The following is a 17,220-nucleotide window of genomic DNA, read 5'->3' on the forward strand; positions in this document are numbered from 1 at the left end:
AACATTTGTCATATATATGTCTTGCGAAAGATGGACTGAGCTCCAGGAAAATGTCTACAATAAAGCGCTGATGCTTTGACTTATCTCCGCTGCAAGATCTGTGAGTGCCTCTATATCTACTAAGAATTCTTCAAAGCTCATGCTAAGATATATTCAGTTAGCCAGTGCTATTTATAGTTTTACTTTTCTGCAACCATTTACAAGTGCAATGTAAAATCTTAAAACACTAGAGGGCACTGTTGCACAAATGTCTGAATTCTATTGACCCTAAACCATGATGGCCTCACACTTTAGTTACTCCTGCATTTTAAAATGTGGCTGCTAAAACTGAACATGGAAGTCTAATCCTACACAGACGTTTTTGCCCCAGTTGAATAAATAAGAATGCCCTGAGGCTAAATGAATCTATGCGTTCTTACGGAGAACTGGATATCCTTCCATCAGACACCAGTCGGCTTTAAGCCTGGTTTGAAGTTTGAATCTGAATGGCAACTACATCAGGTTCCTGGAATTTTGCTGAGGAATGTTGGAGCATCTTTGTGCCTTCCTCTCTTAGTTGCTACCTCACCAACCATCCACGATAGGTAATAACCTATAAAATGTAGCCTCACTTGCCTGATATAGTCTAGATTAACAGAGTGGTATACAGCTAAATGGCCTACTATTCAATATGGGAAGCCATATGCCACATAGGCATAGTTTGTGCTGTGAGGGACAATGTACATCACTTTGTGTTATGTGTGCAGTTTTACAATGAAAGCTAGGCCCCCTTAAGCTTGGTTCTCCCCATAATGAGCCAAGTACGCTGCTCCTGATCTTCTCTACTCATTTTCTGTTAAAATCGCATTAACGTCCAACTCCAAAGCTTTTTCAAATCTGGTCTGGAAGCGTGGAGAAGAGAAGGAAGGAGATTCGGCCAGGTTTGACATGCCGTCTGAATTTAAAAGAGCTTTTTGCTCTGTCTGATGCTTATTCCCTGGACAGGTAGTGAGGGGAGATTTCCCTCATGGAGACCCAGGTAGCAATAGAATCCGGACAGAACCTTAAACTTTCCTTAAGGTGCCCATACACCTTACATGCGGGAGATTCCTCCATCCACACAGTTTAGCGTAGATGGAGGAATCTGTTGCACCTTTTCCATCTAAACATAGAACATCTGCAGATAATTGTAAGGTGTATGGCCAGCTTTACTCCGCTACAAACAGTGTTTTCTCACTGCCTGTGTTCTGCTGATGGGATCACCCCCAACTTCCTGTTCTGACCCCTTTTAAACAGAAAATCCAAGAAGTGATGGGAAAATCTCACCATTTCCTGTCTGCTGACACCCCTCAAAATACACAGGAAGTAAGCTAATATTTCCTAAAAGGAGACATAATAAGAATCTTACAGATGTTCTATATCTTCCCTACTCCATCCCCCCCCCAAAAAAGTTTTGAATAGAAGTACGTTAAGCAAATCCTAAAAACACACTTATTCAAAAATGAATGCTCCCATTCACAGGCACATGTAATTATAAATCTATCTATAAACAGAAGAGAGAAAAAAGCTGCCATTTACTGCTATGTCAGCTGGTGCCAAAAAGAGCACCTCAAACATCATCTTTATGTACATGTTTTCTATGGGCAGATGCCCGTGATTGATCTATAGTCCCAACCCACATGTACATCACACAGCATCTGGACTGCAGTCATGTAAGGTGCTGAGAAAGTAATGGAGGAGGAGGTCTTGTGTAGTTATGCAAATTACACAAAGCACGGGCATACCTCCCTATACCTCAACGGGTCATAGACTACCCTAAACTTGGCCAAGGCCTGCCTTAGAATCTGGCCATGGATGAGTAGTCAGTAGCTACTGTTGTATTGGTTGACCTTAATGACAAGTCTGCTTTAGCAAGGGTATATAGGTCAGCAAGGGTATATAGTGACTAAGCCACAGTGATTTGGATCAGAAAGGTAGAGAGAAGATCAGCAGCCGAGTACTTTGTTCCTCATAGAAATGGGTCTTGCTGCCGAGCACTTCAGCCTATTGACATTTAGCGCTCACAATGTTAATGAAGCTATCCCAGTAACATCCGCATTATCTGTACAACCCTGACAAAAAAAAGATAACACAAGGCCAATTGTTTGCCTGCAGTAAGTGGAACTGCGGCTTGTGCCTAATACAAGGGTTGGACGGACATTTTGTACAAGTCACTACCACACTTCTGAGGAAAATCCCCCACTGTAGCCAAGTATTTTCCTGTAGCGGTGTCAGAATGGAGCTTTGACTCGCAGAATATTTAAAAATGTCATAGTTCTGTGTCAGTTCTTTTTTACTACAACTGTGAATTGTCTCTAGATATCAGCACAGCTGGTGTACAGAGAACATACTCAGTCACCCGTATCATCCACAGTCAGCCATTGTGATACTCTTCTGTGTGTTTTAAGTGCAGGGATAGAAGAGTCTTGTCCTCCTTGCTGTCACTGAGGGACCACCTCCCTGAGAGAGGCTAAGGCTGCGTGGATCCGTACATGCAGTCTGTTCTCAAAGTCGTAACCTGTGAAGTCCTCCTGCAAGCAGCACAAAAACAAGAGAGATATAGGAAAGGTCTGTGTACTGTACAACGTTACAACTGTCCAAGCCCTGTAGCATGCTGGAAATACCATGAATATTACCTTAGCTTGGAACAGCAGCGTTTTCCCCTTTGCAACAGTCTGGAAAAAAAGAAGATAATACACAAAGTTTATCGCCTTCTTATCAGAATACACAAATTATGATTCAACGTACGTGTTTTAACTACCTGAGGACCGTGGGCAGGCTAGATATGCCCGGCAAAACTACAGTTAAAGTAGAAGGAAAGGCTATACAAAAACCTACCTGTTAAATGGTGCTTCCCCAGTGCTCCAATATTCCCTGCATACAATTTCTAAAAAGTCACCACCCAAATCCCTATTTTCTTCCCTACGTTTTTCAATTGTGGCCACAAAGCTTCAGCGTAATCCCCTTTCCCTACGGCTGGTGGGCGTGAATTCTCCACAAGCCAACAATGCCTTTAGAGCTATGAACACCAGGGGGATGGCATCATTGCTCTATGGGATTAGGAGATTTCATGTGACTGCATAGAAAAACATTTTTAAAAAGGTGCAATATATAAGAAATGTATGTAGGGAGTATCAGAACAATGTGCAGGCAACATTTAACAGGAGGATTGTTGTGTAGCCTTTCCTTTTACTTTAGGTCCGCAGTGCATACCTAGCATGATCTGAAAGGACAAGGCTGTCTTTACAAAACAATTCACAGAGGAAAACCTTGTGAACCTTTGTTCTGTGTGAATGGAGGCCAAAATACTAGATTGTAAGCTCTCACGAGCAGAGCCCCCCTAACCCTACTATACTGAAATTCTATTGTACCTGTACTGTCTCCCCTATTTTGTAAATGCGCAAACTGTTGGTGCTATATAAATCCTGTATAATAATAATAAAAATGTACACTCAGAATATATTTTCTTTCCTAGACTAATGTACTCTCAGGGAAATACTGCATTATGGCCACCAGATGGCACTGAGGAGCATAGGAAAGAAGTATTTGGTTCTAATGCTCTTCAGCTCCATCTAGTGACCATATTGCAGTATTTTAGAGATACTGTATTTGACATTTTGTATGAACTCCATTCATACGGAACGAATGTTCACTGAGTTTTGCAGGATGAATGGCTCTGCGAACGCTTTATAAATACACTCCAAACAGTCTCCTGTGTGCACACCAGCTGACAAAATAAATATACTTTTCACATCTCTCTAGCTGGGGACATAAAAAAAAAAAAAAACAAACAGCCGTGCTGCCTCACAAGTTTCTTTTTTTTTAACAATACATTTTAAAACCTAAACTACTATGATCTGTGTCAGTGTTCATTCGTTTGAAGTAATGATACATTTTACACATCTAAACAGCATAGAAAGTAAAAAAGAACTCCAAGCAAACAGCTAAATCCACATTGAAATACATATACGGGAGCTGCTTTACCTGAGAAAGATTTGTAGTTCTGTCCATCCAGTTTAGATATTTATCAGCTGGGCAGGTGCTGATACAAAGTCAGATTTACTTACTTACACCAGCTTTGTTTAATGATAATATAATCATTTTTTAGACATATCAGCATTTAGTTGCGTTTTAAGGAGTTTACCTTGAAATAAAATGAAAAATGATAAAGTGCTGTGTACCTCTGGATTGTCCAACAAAATGCAGCCCAGTTCATAGCAGGCATATGGCTGAATGTAGAGGTTCTGCTGTCGCCCCAGTTCATCTTTCACAGCACGATGGAAGAACTGAAAGAGAGTTTTTCCTGTTATGTAAATGTCAAACTAAATATAGTGCTTGGCTGGTTATTTATCAGATTCCCAGCACACTGGATTTAACTTGGCCAATACTATCAAGAAGAAAAGTCAAAACAAATGTTCAACATTTCTTTCTTCCAACTCTGTAAGATGCAATAAAACAAGTCCCTAATATATTGTTTGTGTATTGTATGTGTGAATGAGATATATAATAAAGAATTATGTCAAAGTAATGCTATAGATCAGGTCCAAAGAACGCAGGGTCATGCTTTGTCAGCACCTCAGAATGTTATCCTATTGCTGGATAATACCATTTTCATCAAATAGGAATGATTGGTCATGGCAGAAAATCCACTTGAATTTGGCCAAATCTGTTTTTCTTGTATCAAACAATTGCCTCTCAGTGAAAGATCATTTTAAAGGAGCAAATCTTTTATTGATTGTTACTGTATGGCCAGTGTTATGGCTCCCGCAGCCCCATTGTAAATAAGAGCTGGACAGCAACTGCGTAAATTGCAGACCTGCAACTCCTTTTACATGCTGTTACATAAAAGTGTTACAATCATGGGAGAGCTTTTTATCCTGGATGGGAAAATCCAATGTAATAAAATATGTTTGTTTTCTACACCAAATGCCTTGCTTGAGGTCTCACCTGAATGGCATCTTCAGCATTTCCCAGACATTTGTGGATAGCCCCGAGGAGCAAGTTCCTTAATCCAACAGCAGAAGGTTCCGTCACCTCATGGCAAGCTGTCAATCGTACAAAATCAAGGCATACAAACACAGAAGTGAGATATTGGAGGGATCACAACTGTCTGAAGAGATCTGCGGAGCATGAGTAATAAAATATCTAATACATATTGTATGATCGCAGCCTACTGCCAGTCTTGAATGTCTCTTAGCCCAGCATCATTCTACAGACACAAATATCAGAAAGCTATTTCCTTAAAGGAGAACTATGGGGTCAGTGTTTTTCCCCATAGTTCTCCTAAGGGTCACGGGAGGACACAAACCAGCGTCCTTCCGTCACCCAAAACTCAGTATACCGCGAGCTACAGCTCGCAGTATACTGAGAGCGCCGCAGCCAGGACGGATCCCGACATTACTGTCGAGAACCTCCCAGCTGCGTGATTGACAGCTGGCTCTGCCTATCTAGAGGCAGAGCCAGCTGTACCCGCCCCCTGCCTCGTCCGTTCCGCCAGTCAGCGCTGGACAGGATCGAGAAGTGAGCAAGTGACGGTATGTGTTCGCTCACTTCCTGATCTACTGAGCCAACATGTCAGTTCCATTGTCACAGGTCGGCTCAAACTATGAGGTGAGTGATTTTCACTCACCTCATAGTACTCCCTTAAAGTGTAGTTCCAGTTTTGCAGTTATATTTCAGAATACCCCTCTATGTTTATTATACGTTCCTATTCACACAGAACATCTATTAAGATTTATTTATTTTTTAATCCTGAATTTCTTACCTTTTAGATGTTACCTTGGAGGAGGCCTTTGTGCAGACTGCAAGCTATTCTCAACAGTTTAAAGAGAGTCTGTTCCTATAGAAAGACTAGAGACACAATAAAGTTTCCCCTCATTACCAGACAATGCGTCTAGATCTTTAACCCTTTGTTAGGAAAGACAGTGCTCAGAGAATCTTGTTTACAACTAAGGCCTCATTCACAGAGTTAAGTCGGGCCGCACACATGCGTGCGGCGTGCACGCCCGTGTCGGGCCATTCCCGGGAGGGACAGGAGCTTCGTGTTGTAGCCTGTTCTTCCCAATGGGAGGATGCGACCGTACGCCGTCATACGCACACCCGAACTGCACATCCTTGCGGGTCCGGGTATCCGTGCTTGGACGCAGACAGGATCCATCCTGTCTAAGTATGAATGCGGACACCTGTACCCACATGGATGTGCAGTTTAGATGTGCAGTTTAGGTGTGCGTATGGCTGCGTATGCGTATGGCTGCTACACGCAGCACCTGTCCCTATTGGGAACATTCCAATACAGGTGTGAACGCCGCATGGAAGTGTACGGCCCGACTTAACGCTGTGTGAATAAGGCCTTATAATGAGATCTGCCAGCATCGTACAAACAGTTAATTATGGACATTAACTTCACACAGCGCCCTCCTTAACATTTCATAGGGGAAGACTAGGTAGGATTTTAAGCAGGTAAAAAGCACTGTAAGCAGCATTTTTAAATATTTTGTTAAGTTATTCTATGTGAATGGGAACATGTGACAAATATAAAGTAAGTAATATCCCTATTTGGCTGCAAAAGTGGAAATACACTTTAAATTTAGAAGAGCTCTCCTTTCTAGCCAATGATACAAAGTAATGAGTGTGTGTTTCCCTTCAGTAAAACATATATTACAATTGCAGTGTGCAAGGATCACAAGGGAGAATGTCAATTTGTTTTCTGACAGACTGTCTCATTGGAAGACATTCTCAAAGCATTGAACAGCTTTATTTATACTTGTTAAAACGTGCTTAAAGCTACGACTGTCACAATGGATCTAAATTCACCAATCGCAGGCAGTGAAGGGTATATTTAGACCTTCAAGAAAGCTAGTTAAATGCTGCGAGATGACTTGCTGAATCTGATGTTCTTCTGATTGGCCTTCACAAGGTACAATTAAACAAAGTCATGTGTATGAATGATAACAGCTGTGAAAGGGAACAGCTCTCTGCCACATTTAAAGCACTACTTATGAATAGATCACACATTCCTAGAATGGACAATAAAAAAAGTCATGCCTTCAGAAAAGCTACCAGGCATATGGAATACAGCCGGTTATGGTGCACCCTTATGGAAATATTCTGATCACTAATAAGCAAATAGCATATATAGGCGTGACTCCTGAATATACAGGTGAAACTCGAATAATTAGAATATCGTGCAAAGTTCATTTATTTCACTAAGGCAACTTAAAAGGTGAAACTAATATATGAGATAGACTCATTACATGCAAAGCAAGATAATTCAAGCAGTGATTTGTCATAATTGTGATGATTAGGGCTTACAGCTCATGAAAACCCCAAATCCACAACCTCAAAAAAGTAGATTATTACATGCAATCAATAAAACAAGGATTGTACATAGAACAATATTGGACCTCTGAAAAGTACAAGCATGCATATGTACTCAGTACTTGGTTTGGGCCCCTTTTGCAGCACTTACTGCAATTACTTTTGCACGATATTCTAATTATTCGAGTTTCACCTGTACATATACACATCTGATTCTAGAATACATTAAAAGCAAGCAATACCTTGGCTCATGTGCTGGAGGTTAGACATAGAACAGTTGGGTAGAGCTTTCCACAGGTACAGAACCTCAATGGCAGCCAAGACACACAGATGTTTGGTGGGAGTTTGTTTTCTAAATCGGTCACCCTGTTATTGATATAAATACATGTATTTAAGGATACACCAATATTCAATATTCAGGACTATAATTCAGGGTGTTGTTTCCTGGGATAAATAGTTGTCACTGCTCACATATTGGCACAGGACTATTTTCTTTCAACCTTGACAGTTCCAGCATCGCATAGCGGTTAGGTTAGTATACCGCAGAAGGGATTACGGCAGTATTCCTTTAGGTTAGTATACCACAGAAGCAATGAAGGCAGTATTCCTTTAGGTTAGTATACCGAAAAATAAATGAAAGCAGTATTTGGTTAAGTTAGTATACTGCATAAAATATGAAGGCAGTATTCGGTTAGGTTAGTATTAGGGGTCAGGAGTTCGGGTTAGAGCTGGAATTTAGGGAGTTAAGTGACAAGTGTGGAGTTAATGTTAAATATTAGTTTCATGTTAAGTGTTGAGAGGATAATTTTGAAGTGTATGTACACCCATTATCTATTTCTCAGTATGTTTGACATCGGGCCTCACTGTATGCCATTTTCATAAGCAAATCTTTTTTTTGTGTGAATCTATTGCAAAGTTTCTAAAGCTGGTCATACACTCAACATGTATTCTGGTTTAGCCCATATACAGCCTGGATGGGGAAATCTCCCCTGCCAACCATTGTATTATGACAGCCAGCACCAGCTGCTGTCAGAATACATGAACAGTTGTGATTGGCTGCAGTCACTGTTCAGCCAACAATCTTCGGCCTGGCTCCTTCAATGAAGGTAGATTGAAAAATCGACTTTTGTCACATGGAGGAGTGCTGGCAGGCCACACACTGCTTAAATTGCGAGTCAGCAGGAATGTATGGCCAGCTTTACCTGGAGCTGGAGATCCTGCCAGTTACAGTACTTCCTGTTGCAGGGCTGACAACACTAAGCCACTGCCTCACAAACAGCAGCAGTAATGGCAGCCTGCCATGTGAGCACATGGTTGCTGCTAATTGCAAGGCAGTGGCTTAGCTTTGTCACACTCCAACAGAAAGTGCTGTTACTGGCAGGATTTCCAGGCAAGAAACTTTACAACAGATTCACAAGAAACATTTAGCTTAAAGTGACATTAAGGGCAAAGGCCCCCTCCCCCATTTCAGCAGGACTAACCCTACTTCCCGAGGCCACTAAGTAGAAGGCCTGAACCAGCTTTATAAGATCAGTATGCAGCATGACTAAGTCCATTTAATGTCGTCCATATGAACCAGGACTAGGCCCAATTCATGTGGTCAGTGAGCAGCAAGACAAACCTCACATCAAGTGGTCACTAAGCAGCAGGACTATGTCTATGCCATATGGTCAGTGGGCAACAAGATTTATCCCATTTATTATTTATTATTGAGCAGCAGGGCTAAGTGTACTTCATATGGTTGCTCTGCAATAGGACTAATACCATTTCATGTTGTCAGTGTTCAGAAAAACTAAACTCACTGGTTAGTGAGCGGTAGAACTCTCACTGTTTATTCATTAGTTCGCTGTATCTATAGTGTTACATACAAACCTTTTTCACTGAAAATTGTTCAATCTGATTGTTTTTTCTCTTGAAAAGCTTCTGAACTTCTCTGAACACTTCTTGTGCTCCATCTACATCCCCCGTGGCACCCTGACACACTGAAATCACAATACACAAAGACTATTAATGGTAACTAGATATGATTCAATGATAATATTAAAGTGCTATTGCTGATCAGATATTACTGCTTTGTATAATGAGACATGGATAAAAGTCAGGATTGTGTAAAATGCGTATCTTTCCCTTTGCACTCTAAAACTCAAAGAATGACATGATCAAACAAATGTATTACCTACAGGAAATGATGTAGGCAATACCAGTTTGGTTCTTGGGGCTTAATTACAGTAACTGGGTCAAATCAGTAAGGATGAGATTCAAGTAATCACAGTGACACCACTTCACTTGCTTCGTCTGCCATTGATATTATAATTTTGTCTAGTAATTTTATTTTTATATGGAGAACTCTTACCCGTGTTCATACTGTATGCTGCCTGGTTCTATATATTTTTACATCTGGTTAGTGGTCTGTTCCTTTCTGATCACTGTGCCACGAAAGTCCACTGGTAACTAACCAGGATGGTGCCCTCTTCTGACTACACCCAAATGAATATAAAGTCTTCAACTGAGCGTTCTTTACAAAGATATAAATATGTCACCTTAATGTCCCACAGCAAAAATTGAAATCTATTCTTGGGTTCCAGATTTTCCTGTAACATATCCATATATAGGGGGACAAAAGACAACTTATCAAAGTCTGAAGGAAGATTTGTTCTTGTTGCACTTGGAAAAGTCTCCAGTTCAATCTTCCAGCGGAAGCATAAAGGAAAGAGGTTGACTGAAAGGGTCTTCCTTTAGAAAGTTTAATAACTGATAAATAAGGTAAACTACAATGCAAACTGCATATGGGAATTGGAGCACAGAGAGCACCAAATATCAAACAGTCCAAAAGATTTAACTTAAAGAGGGCTTAAACGTGAGCTCCATGAAATATTCAAATATGGGTTTTGGGCACTTATGAGTTAAATAGCTTTTGTCTCCTGGAGATTCCAATCGCACTATGATTTTGTGACAATACATCCGTGTTCATCTATGTTGGTGTGCTGGTGACGCTTTACATCCTTAACATACTGATTTTCATGATTTCTCAAGCGTTGTGGTTCAGTTTCCAATAATAGACCCTGCTTGTTAAGAATATGTACCGTAAATACTTTAATGTCAAAAGACTGGGTACAGGCGCATTTTATTGGTTGTTAACCAGAACGATGAAGCAGTTGACTCATTCAAGAACACAGAGCAGCTCAAACAACAGAAATTCCAGATTTTAGAATGGCATTATAAGGGTTCACATACTGTACATTTTAATTCAGTGACCCTAAATGTTTAAACCACTGTTCAGTGAAAATTCTGCAATCTAAAGACGTGTATGACTGTATCTCAAGAGCCAATTATGCTGAAAGCTACTGAAAATGCTGAAAACTTTTTCTCACAACTGTAATTCTCTCTGAACGTCATCATTTTATATCTCAAAATTATAGTCCTAGAGTAAAATTTCAGCTGGAAATGTGAGAGAAGTACCTACCTGCCGTGAGATAGGCGTAGTAACACTGGGACCACCTAGATTCATTTTTAAGTCTTTCAAAAGAACGGAAGGCATCCTTAAAGTTCATTTCTATCATGCTGCACCAACCTAAAAAAAAACAGTAAAAAGGAATCATTTCCAGCCACAGGGTGGCTTAATAACACCACGCATGATTAACAGTAAAGGGCAGAGCTCTACTGTACATAGATGTATCAAAAGACTGCACTGCGGGCAGAATAACACACTGCTTGCTTCTGAAGAAGGCTGTACAGTCCTGACTGCAGACACAAACCTGTCTGCATAGTGCTTTGCAGCAAACAGGCAATATGGAATCTGACCAGATGTGAAATGTTAAACTCTTTGACAGCACAAATCAGTAAAACGCTCTCATTTAATATGAATGAAAAAAGTGGTGTTTTAAGATTTTCTAGCAGAACACAAAGAATGCATGATTCTAATAGTCAAATGAATACCAGGTATTAAAACGTCATATTTCATTTTCCAGTTCCCTTCTGATGATTCCACCCAGCTTAACCCCTTGACAGTAAAAGGATAGAGTTAGCCAGATGGGTGAAACCATCAACAAATGTCAGGCATTCCACTTGTTTCCGTCCAGTGTGCTCATGGAGAAGACATGGGAGGGTTAGCCAGGCTAAAGAAACTTTCTTACAACCCTGTACGGTGCACCCATGCGTGCTCACCAACTGTTCCAGAATTGTCAGGACAGCCCTGCTTTTTGTCAGTTGTTCCATGAAAGCTGTATCCTAGGATCTCAGCGTGAGGCTTGCAGTGTACAGTCTGTGTGCACTGGTATACATTTAAGGTGGCTAGAGAGCAACATCTGCAGCTCACCAAGAGTTAAAGTAGTACTACATTCTTAAACTGATTTTGAATAATGAATCCAGATCAAACCAACAAACCTTGCCCAGCAAAGTATCACAGAAGCACTTACAGTCATCATGCTTCCAAACAGCTGGCTCCCACTTGCTTAGCTCAGCTTCCCTGAACTCCCTGTCTAGTATAAGATCACAAGTCCACTGGTAACTAACTGGTCAAGGAGCAGAGGAGTGTTGTGCCTTGCTGTGCCTGTGTGGTTGTGTAGACACGCACAGCTTACTAGCAAACACAAGAGTGGCTCCATTGTAAATAATACAATCAGCATTTAACCTTTTGACTTTGAAATTACGTTAAATCCCTCTCCTGCACTATAGGCTGTGAGAGAGAGCATGGTGCCGGAAGAGTGCACAATGAGGCTGCTGCAAGGCCTCTCTGGGTCGCATCATCCCCTGCATCCCAGGTCGCTGTCCTCATCCCAGACATAGGGAGGGAACAGGTGGTCATGGCAGCACCCCGAGAGGACAGTGAGTCTGTGCGGGCAGCCTTGAAGTGGTTAGTCAGCAGTGCTACCTGTACACTGGACTATTCCGGGTACTGAGCTGTACAATGCAGACAACTGAAGAGAATAGTCTAGTGTACAACCAGTACTGTTGGCATCTAGGATAATATAATGGTGTCTGGGACATGTTTTTTGGTCGCCTTATTTTTTTCTCGTGCTGTTATGGTTTGTAAGAGTGATCACTGATCACAACACAAATATGTAGGCCACCATTACAGACTTGGCTGTCTTTTGCTTTAATGCTTTCTAAATGAATGCCCAGCACAAGCATGCAGTAAGAGAGAACTCCTGATCTGCATGCTTTGTTGGGGTAATGTTTTGAAGCATTTGGGTCAAAATGACAACACGACAGCTAGCATTTTTAGAAGGACATCAGCAGGCTGCCTTTGCAATTTACTTCTAAAAGTTTTACATTGCACAACCGCAAAGCACCAGGCAGGTGTTCAGAAAGAGAACAAGCATTTTGTATACACCATACTGTACATTCCATATTCACACCACTTCATTCTTTACTCTAAGTTGTACATTACCTGTTCCACACTGCCTGATTCTGTACACTGTGCTGTACATTCTCTTTTCCACACTACCTCCTTATACACTATGTTGTGCTGTACATCCCCCATTCCATACCACCACATTCTGTAGCCTGTGCTTTATATTCCCTATTCCATGCGGCCTCATTTTATGCGCTGTGTTGTATATCCACTATTTCAAATCACCACATTCTGTACATTGCGCTGTAAATTCTCCATTTCACACCACCTCATTCTCTGTCTCGTGCTGTATATTCCCTACTAAACACCGCCTCATTCAGTATGCTATGCTGTACATTTAATATTTCATACCTCCTCATTCTGTGCGCTGCGCTGTGCATTCCCTAATCCATACTGCCACCCAGGGGAACGCTGGCCATGAATGAGGGAGGTGAGCAAGGCTGTCATAGGGTGCCAGCCTGACACGCTGACCACCAGCATAAGGGGGTACTTATTCCTGACCACTTCACTCTACATGCTGTGCTATGCAATTACATGCACTGTATGCGCTAGGTTATACATTAAATAGCCCAGACCCCTGCACTTTATACACTGTTGTACATTACATCTCCCTGATCTATATACTCAGTACACTATAATGTATGTCATGCTGTCCTGACTGCTGAGTATGTGCTTAATATTGTATGTTACACAATGGTGGGGGAACACTGACCACAAAGCCCTGCCTGCTACAGTCTATAAACTACATAGTTCTGACTCCTGCACTTAATATGCTTTGCTGTATGTTACACACTGCTGACTTCTGCACCTTACCTGTTGTTATGCATAAGGCACATACTCCTGACTGAGGTGTATTCTCATGACAACACCAGATGTATCTACTGGATAACAGCTAAGATCTGAGGTTATTAAGTATTTACAGTATGACCTCTGCAGTAACAATCTTTTAATGTGACATGTTTTTTTATCAAGTTAAAACTGAGTTTGAAGCATGTGTGAAATCACATGAGGAAAAGCCATTCTCATAGAGGGTTATTGAGAACCCTCATTTTAATACTGAGGGTATTTTGGATACTAAGAATATTAATAAAATGTTGTATGACACTTCTTTCCTATCTGAACTCCCCTGTTGTAGTGAAGAACAGCTCAGACATGAATCCAAGCTCACTCATATGATGGACTAAAATCTCACGTTTCGTTTTCTAATTTGTATTAAAGCTAGAGTCTATCACGGGAGCGAGCTTGGAGCGGTGGCTGTTTTACAACAATGGGGATCAAAAGTAGCCAACCTCCAGAAGGAAGGACAGTGTCAGCACCGATTAAGAGATGATTTGAGGATCTACAGCTGAGAGATACACAAATAAGATCCGTTTTTGCATTTCACATTTTATTACATGTTTTTTATTAGGGTTCTTGAATGCATTTTAAGGATTTACTTCCTGAGTTTAGTGTCATTTTAAGTTCTGTAGTGTTTTATGTCTCCCTCCTTCCCAAAACAAAATGGATAGTGCCCATGATATACATGGGATTAAATAGGAATGGACTATCCCTCCTTCTGTCAGGTGTGTAGAAGAAAAGAAATTCGTAACACTTACCAATTTCATACAGACACACGTGCTGTATCTCTCTTTGATCTGTTGCTAGCTCCAGAGCAGTGTGAAAGGAGGACAAGGCACTGTTTATTTGACACTGTCATTGGAAAAAAAAACAAGAAAAAAAAATTACTTGTTTCTATCTAAACAGTATCAACAGTGAATAGATGTATACCAAGTTCTGGAAAATCCCAGTAAAATCAAGTTTCTTCCAAATGAATCTACATCTCTATGCAGAGGAAAGAACAGGCCACTAAACCAGTGGACACAGCAGTTATGCCTATATGCTTCTCTTTTGAACATTAGACAACAGAAAACCTTTTGTCCTTCTAATTAGTGCATACAACTGGTATTAAAAGAGAACTCTAACTTAAAGGGGGGGCCAGAAATTTATATTTGAAGCGCTTTCATGGTCCCATAGCCCACATTAATGGCAGGTGACCAGGTCAACTAATTAGATATTATTTATTAAATATATAAATTATGTGGTTGTTTGCAATGCATAACTGACCCAGGTATGATAAAGGTGTTTTGTAAATTAGCCTCAAGAAGATCAGCTGGAGAAGCAGAGGATGAACATAAACAATGACTTAAAGAGACACTGTTACCTTGCCCATTCACAGCAAAGAGATAGTCTCTTTGCAAGTGGCCCATCCCAGACCCACTGATACTCACCATGCCAGGGCCGCCCCACAGCTGCTTTCTCTGTCACAGTTTGCACCATAATGTTGGACATTATGGGGAATGGGGACATCAGGTCTACAGATTGCCTGGTAGACCCTAGAAATGTACCCAGAATCACTGTTTTGTAGCTGTACTACAGAGGAGAGCTCTGGTGAGGAGAGTTTCAGTCGGTCAGGAGACCCCTTTGCCAAGACATTGTTACTTTGCACTAAACTGGCAAGATGACAATGTCTAATTAAAGCCAATGGAAGACCATGCAATTGCTATGGGGTCCTAAAACAGCAGTGGTCTAGTAATATTTGGCTGCTTATTGATCATCTTAAATAAAACAAATGTATATACAAATTTACATACCTCAATCAGTTTGCAATAAACTGACGCTCAAAACTAAGCATGACAAAATTCTCAACACAAGAAATCCGATTAATGTCAAAGGCCCCTGTTCACATCTGAGCGTTGAGCTGTAAAACGCCAAATGCTGTAAAAAGCACTCGAGCTTTTTTTTGGGCAGATTACAGAGTGTTTGGCCCCATGGACTTCAAAAGAAATGCATGACACAATAACTTTGCACATCTCTGTGCGTGGTTTTGAGCATTTTTGTCCAGTGAGCACATTGTCTTTCAATCTGCCCGATAAAACACATCGTCATGTGCGTGCGTCTAACGTGCGCAAAACGCGCTAGACAAAACACTGGCTAATATGCACAAAAACGTGTGAAAAGGTGTGAAAGGAGCCTAACTCCACTTAAAGCACTTGGGCCTGGATATATTTCACGAATATTGCAGAAATAATCGTACAGAGCTAATACATATGTATATGAAGGACCTGAAATAAACATACCATCTTGAAGCTGTCAACAAGCAATAACCATCTCATTACTTTTACTGCTCATCTGTTTTCCTTCGTACTTGCAACTGCAACCAAGTATAATGATGACATGTGCAAATGAAAAGAAGCAACTTGTCCTGGGTACAAAATGTGTTTCAGTATGTTCCGTAAAACACCCACATCAACTGTACCAAAGTGGCGTTAAAACATATTATTTAATAATTTTAGGCAAAGTGCAAGTTTTCGCTGCTAACATAGGCATAAGGATCTAAGTGCTTCTTATCTGACTCATACAATTTTGACAAAGTAAAAGCTATCTGAGTCACAAGATGGAAGGGTGCTGTTCTCTATAAATTTGTGATTACTTGGCTTTATAAGTCATCTGAAAGCTATCAACACACAGAGCAATGTGCCTTGAAGATACAAGCAGAACTTTCTGCTCTATAAAAGACCTTAGTGACAGGCTTAATAGAACATTTAGCAATGTGGACAAGATCACAACAATGGGTTCTCTGCAGGTCCACAGAACATGAGATGCTTAAGTCTTAAAGTGCCCATACACCTTACAATTTTCTGCAGATTTCCTGTGGTGTGATGGAAAAAGTGCAACAGATTGGCCCAGGTGGAGATTACTCCATACACACAGTGTAATGTAGATGGAGGAATCTGTTGCACCTTTTCCATCTGACCATAGAAAATCTGCAGATAAATTGTAAGGTGTATGGCCAGCTTTAAGTAACTACTGATTTATTAGCATGTTTAATTAGTCAATAGGTTTATAATCAGATGATCAAAGCAAAATGCTAGCCAAAACATTGTATTTTGTTTTGGTACAGAGCAGGGCAAATGAGTAGCAAATGTTTTCTCAAGACCTTAATGAGTTACATGGTAGCTGATTTTATTTAAAAGAATTAAGAAAGGAAAAAAGAATGCCTTCTAATGACAACTTATCACATTTATTCTTCAACCCACTACGGAAAAATAAACCTGGAATCTGGTTGTCAAGAACAGCCGGATACGGTTACAATAATGTAAGAGTACCTCTAGTCTCTGTATTCTTCCCTTGAAGAACATAAATAATGAAGAGTTGGGGTATGCAGATTCCTTCTTGTGTAGAATCTCTTTTGCTTCTTTCAGTCCAGCTTGATTGTCACTTCCATCCAGTGCAAAGAATGGGCGAACTACAGTGTGGTACCACAGCAAGGCTAACCTGCAGTAAGAGGAGAATATTGCTACATGTTGTAGTTATGCACGTTATAGACATGGCAGGGGAACATTCAAATGAAGATGTGAGAACAGATGTTAAAATGGAAACAAACCACAACAATAAAAGCTAAACAATATATACTGTAACACAGCACTAAAATTAAGGAAGCATGTTGTGTATTCAAAATGAGTTACTTAAAATATAATAAATATTTAATTGGA

General features: G+C 40.6%; 1 protein-coding gene across 1 annotated transcript in view; it reads right to left on the bottom strand.

The window, feature by feature from the left end:
* Positions 1-2,327: 2,327 nt before the first annotated feature.
* TTC39C (tetratricopeptide repeat domain 39C) overlaps positions 2,328-17,220 on the bottom strand; it is a 70,579-nt gene continuing 55,686 nt past the window's right edge. Inside the window, exons 6-14 of the mRNA XM_018565682.1 lie at positions 16,834-17,002; positions 14,284-14,377; positions 10,799-10,906; positions 9,208-9,317; positions 7,578-7,701; positions 4,966-5,063; positions 4,200-4,304; positions 2,655-2,693; positions 2,328-2,549 (exon numbers count right to left, since the gene is read on the bottom strand). Coding sequence (XP_018421184.1) covers positions 2,460-2,549; positions 2,655-2,693; positions 4,200-4,304; positions 4,966-5,063; positions 7,578-7,701; positions 9,208-9,317; positions 10,799-10,906; positions 14,284-14,377; positions 16,834-17,002 — 937 coding nt within the window. The 3' untranslated portion in view covers positions 2,328-2,459. The remainder of the gene's footprint in view (positions 2,550-2,654; positions 2,694-4,199; positions 4,305-4,965; positions 5,064-7,577; positions 7,702-9,207; positions 9,318-10,798; positions 10,907-14,283; positions 14,378-16,833; positions 17,003-17,220) is intronic.

The sequence above is a fragment of the Nanorana parkeri genome, unplaced genomic scaffold, assembly GCF_000935625.1.
Source record: "Nanorana parkeri isolate BGI_ZX_2015 unplaced genomic scaffold, ASM93562v1 scaffold873, whole genome shotgun sequence".
NCBI classification, from domain to species: Eukaryota; Metazoa; Chordata; class Amphibia; order Anura; family Dicroglossidae; genus Nanorana; species Nanorana parkeri.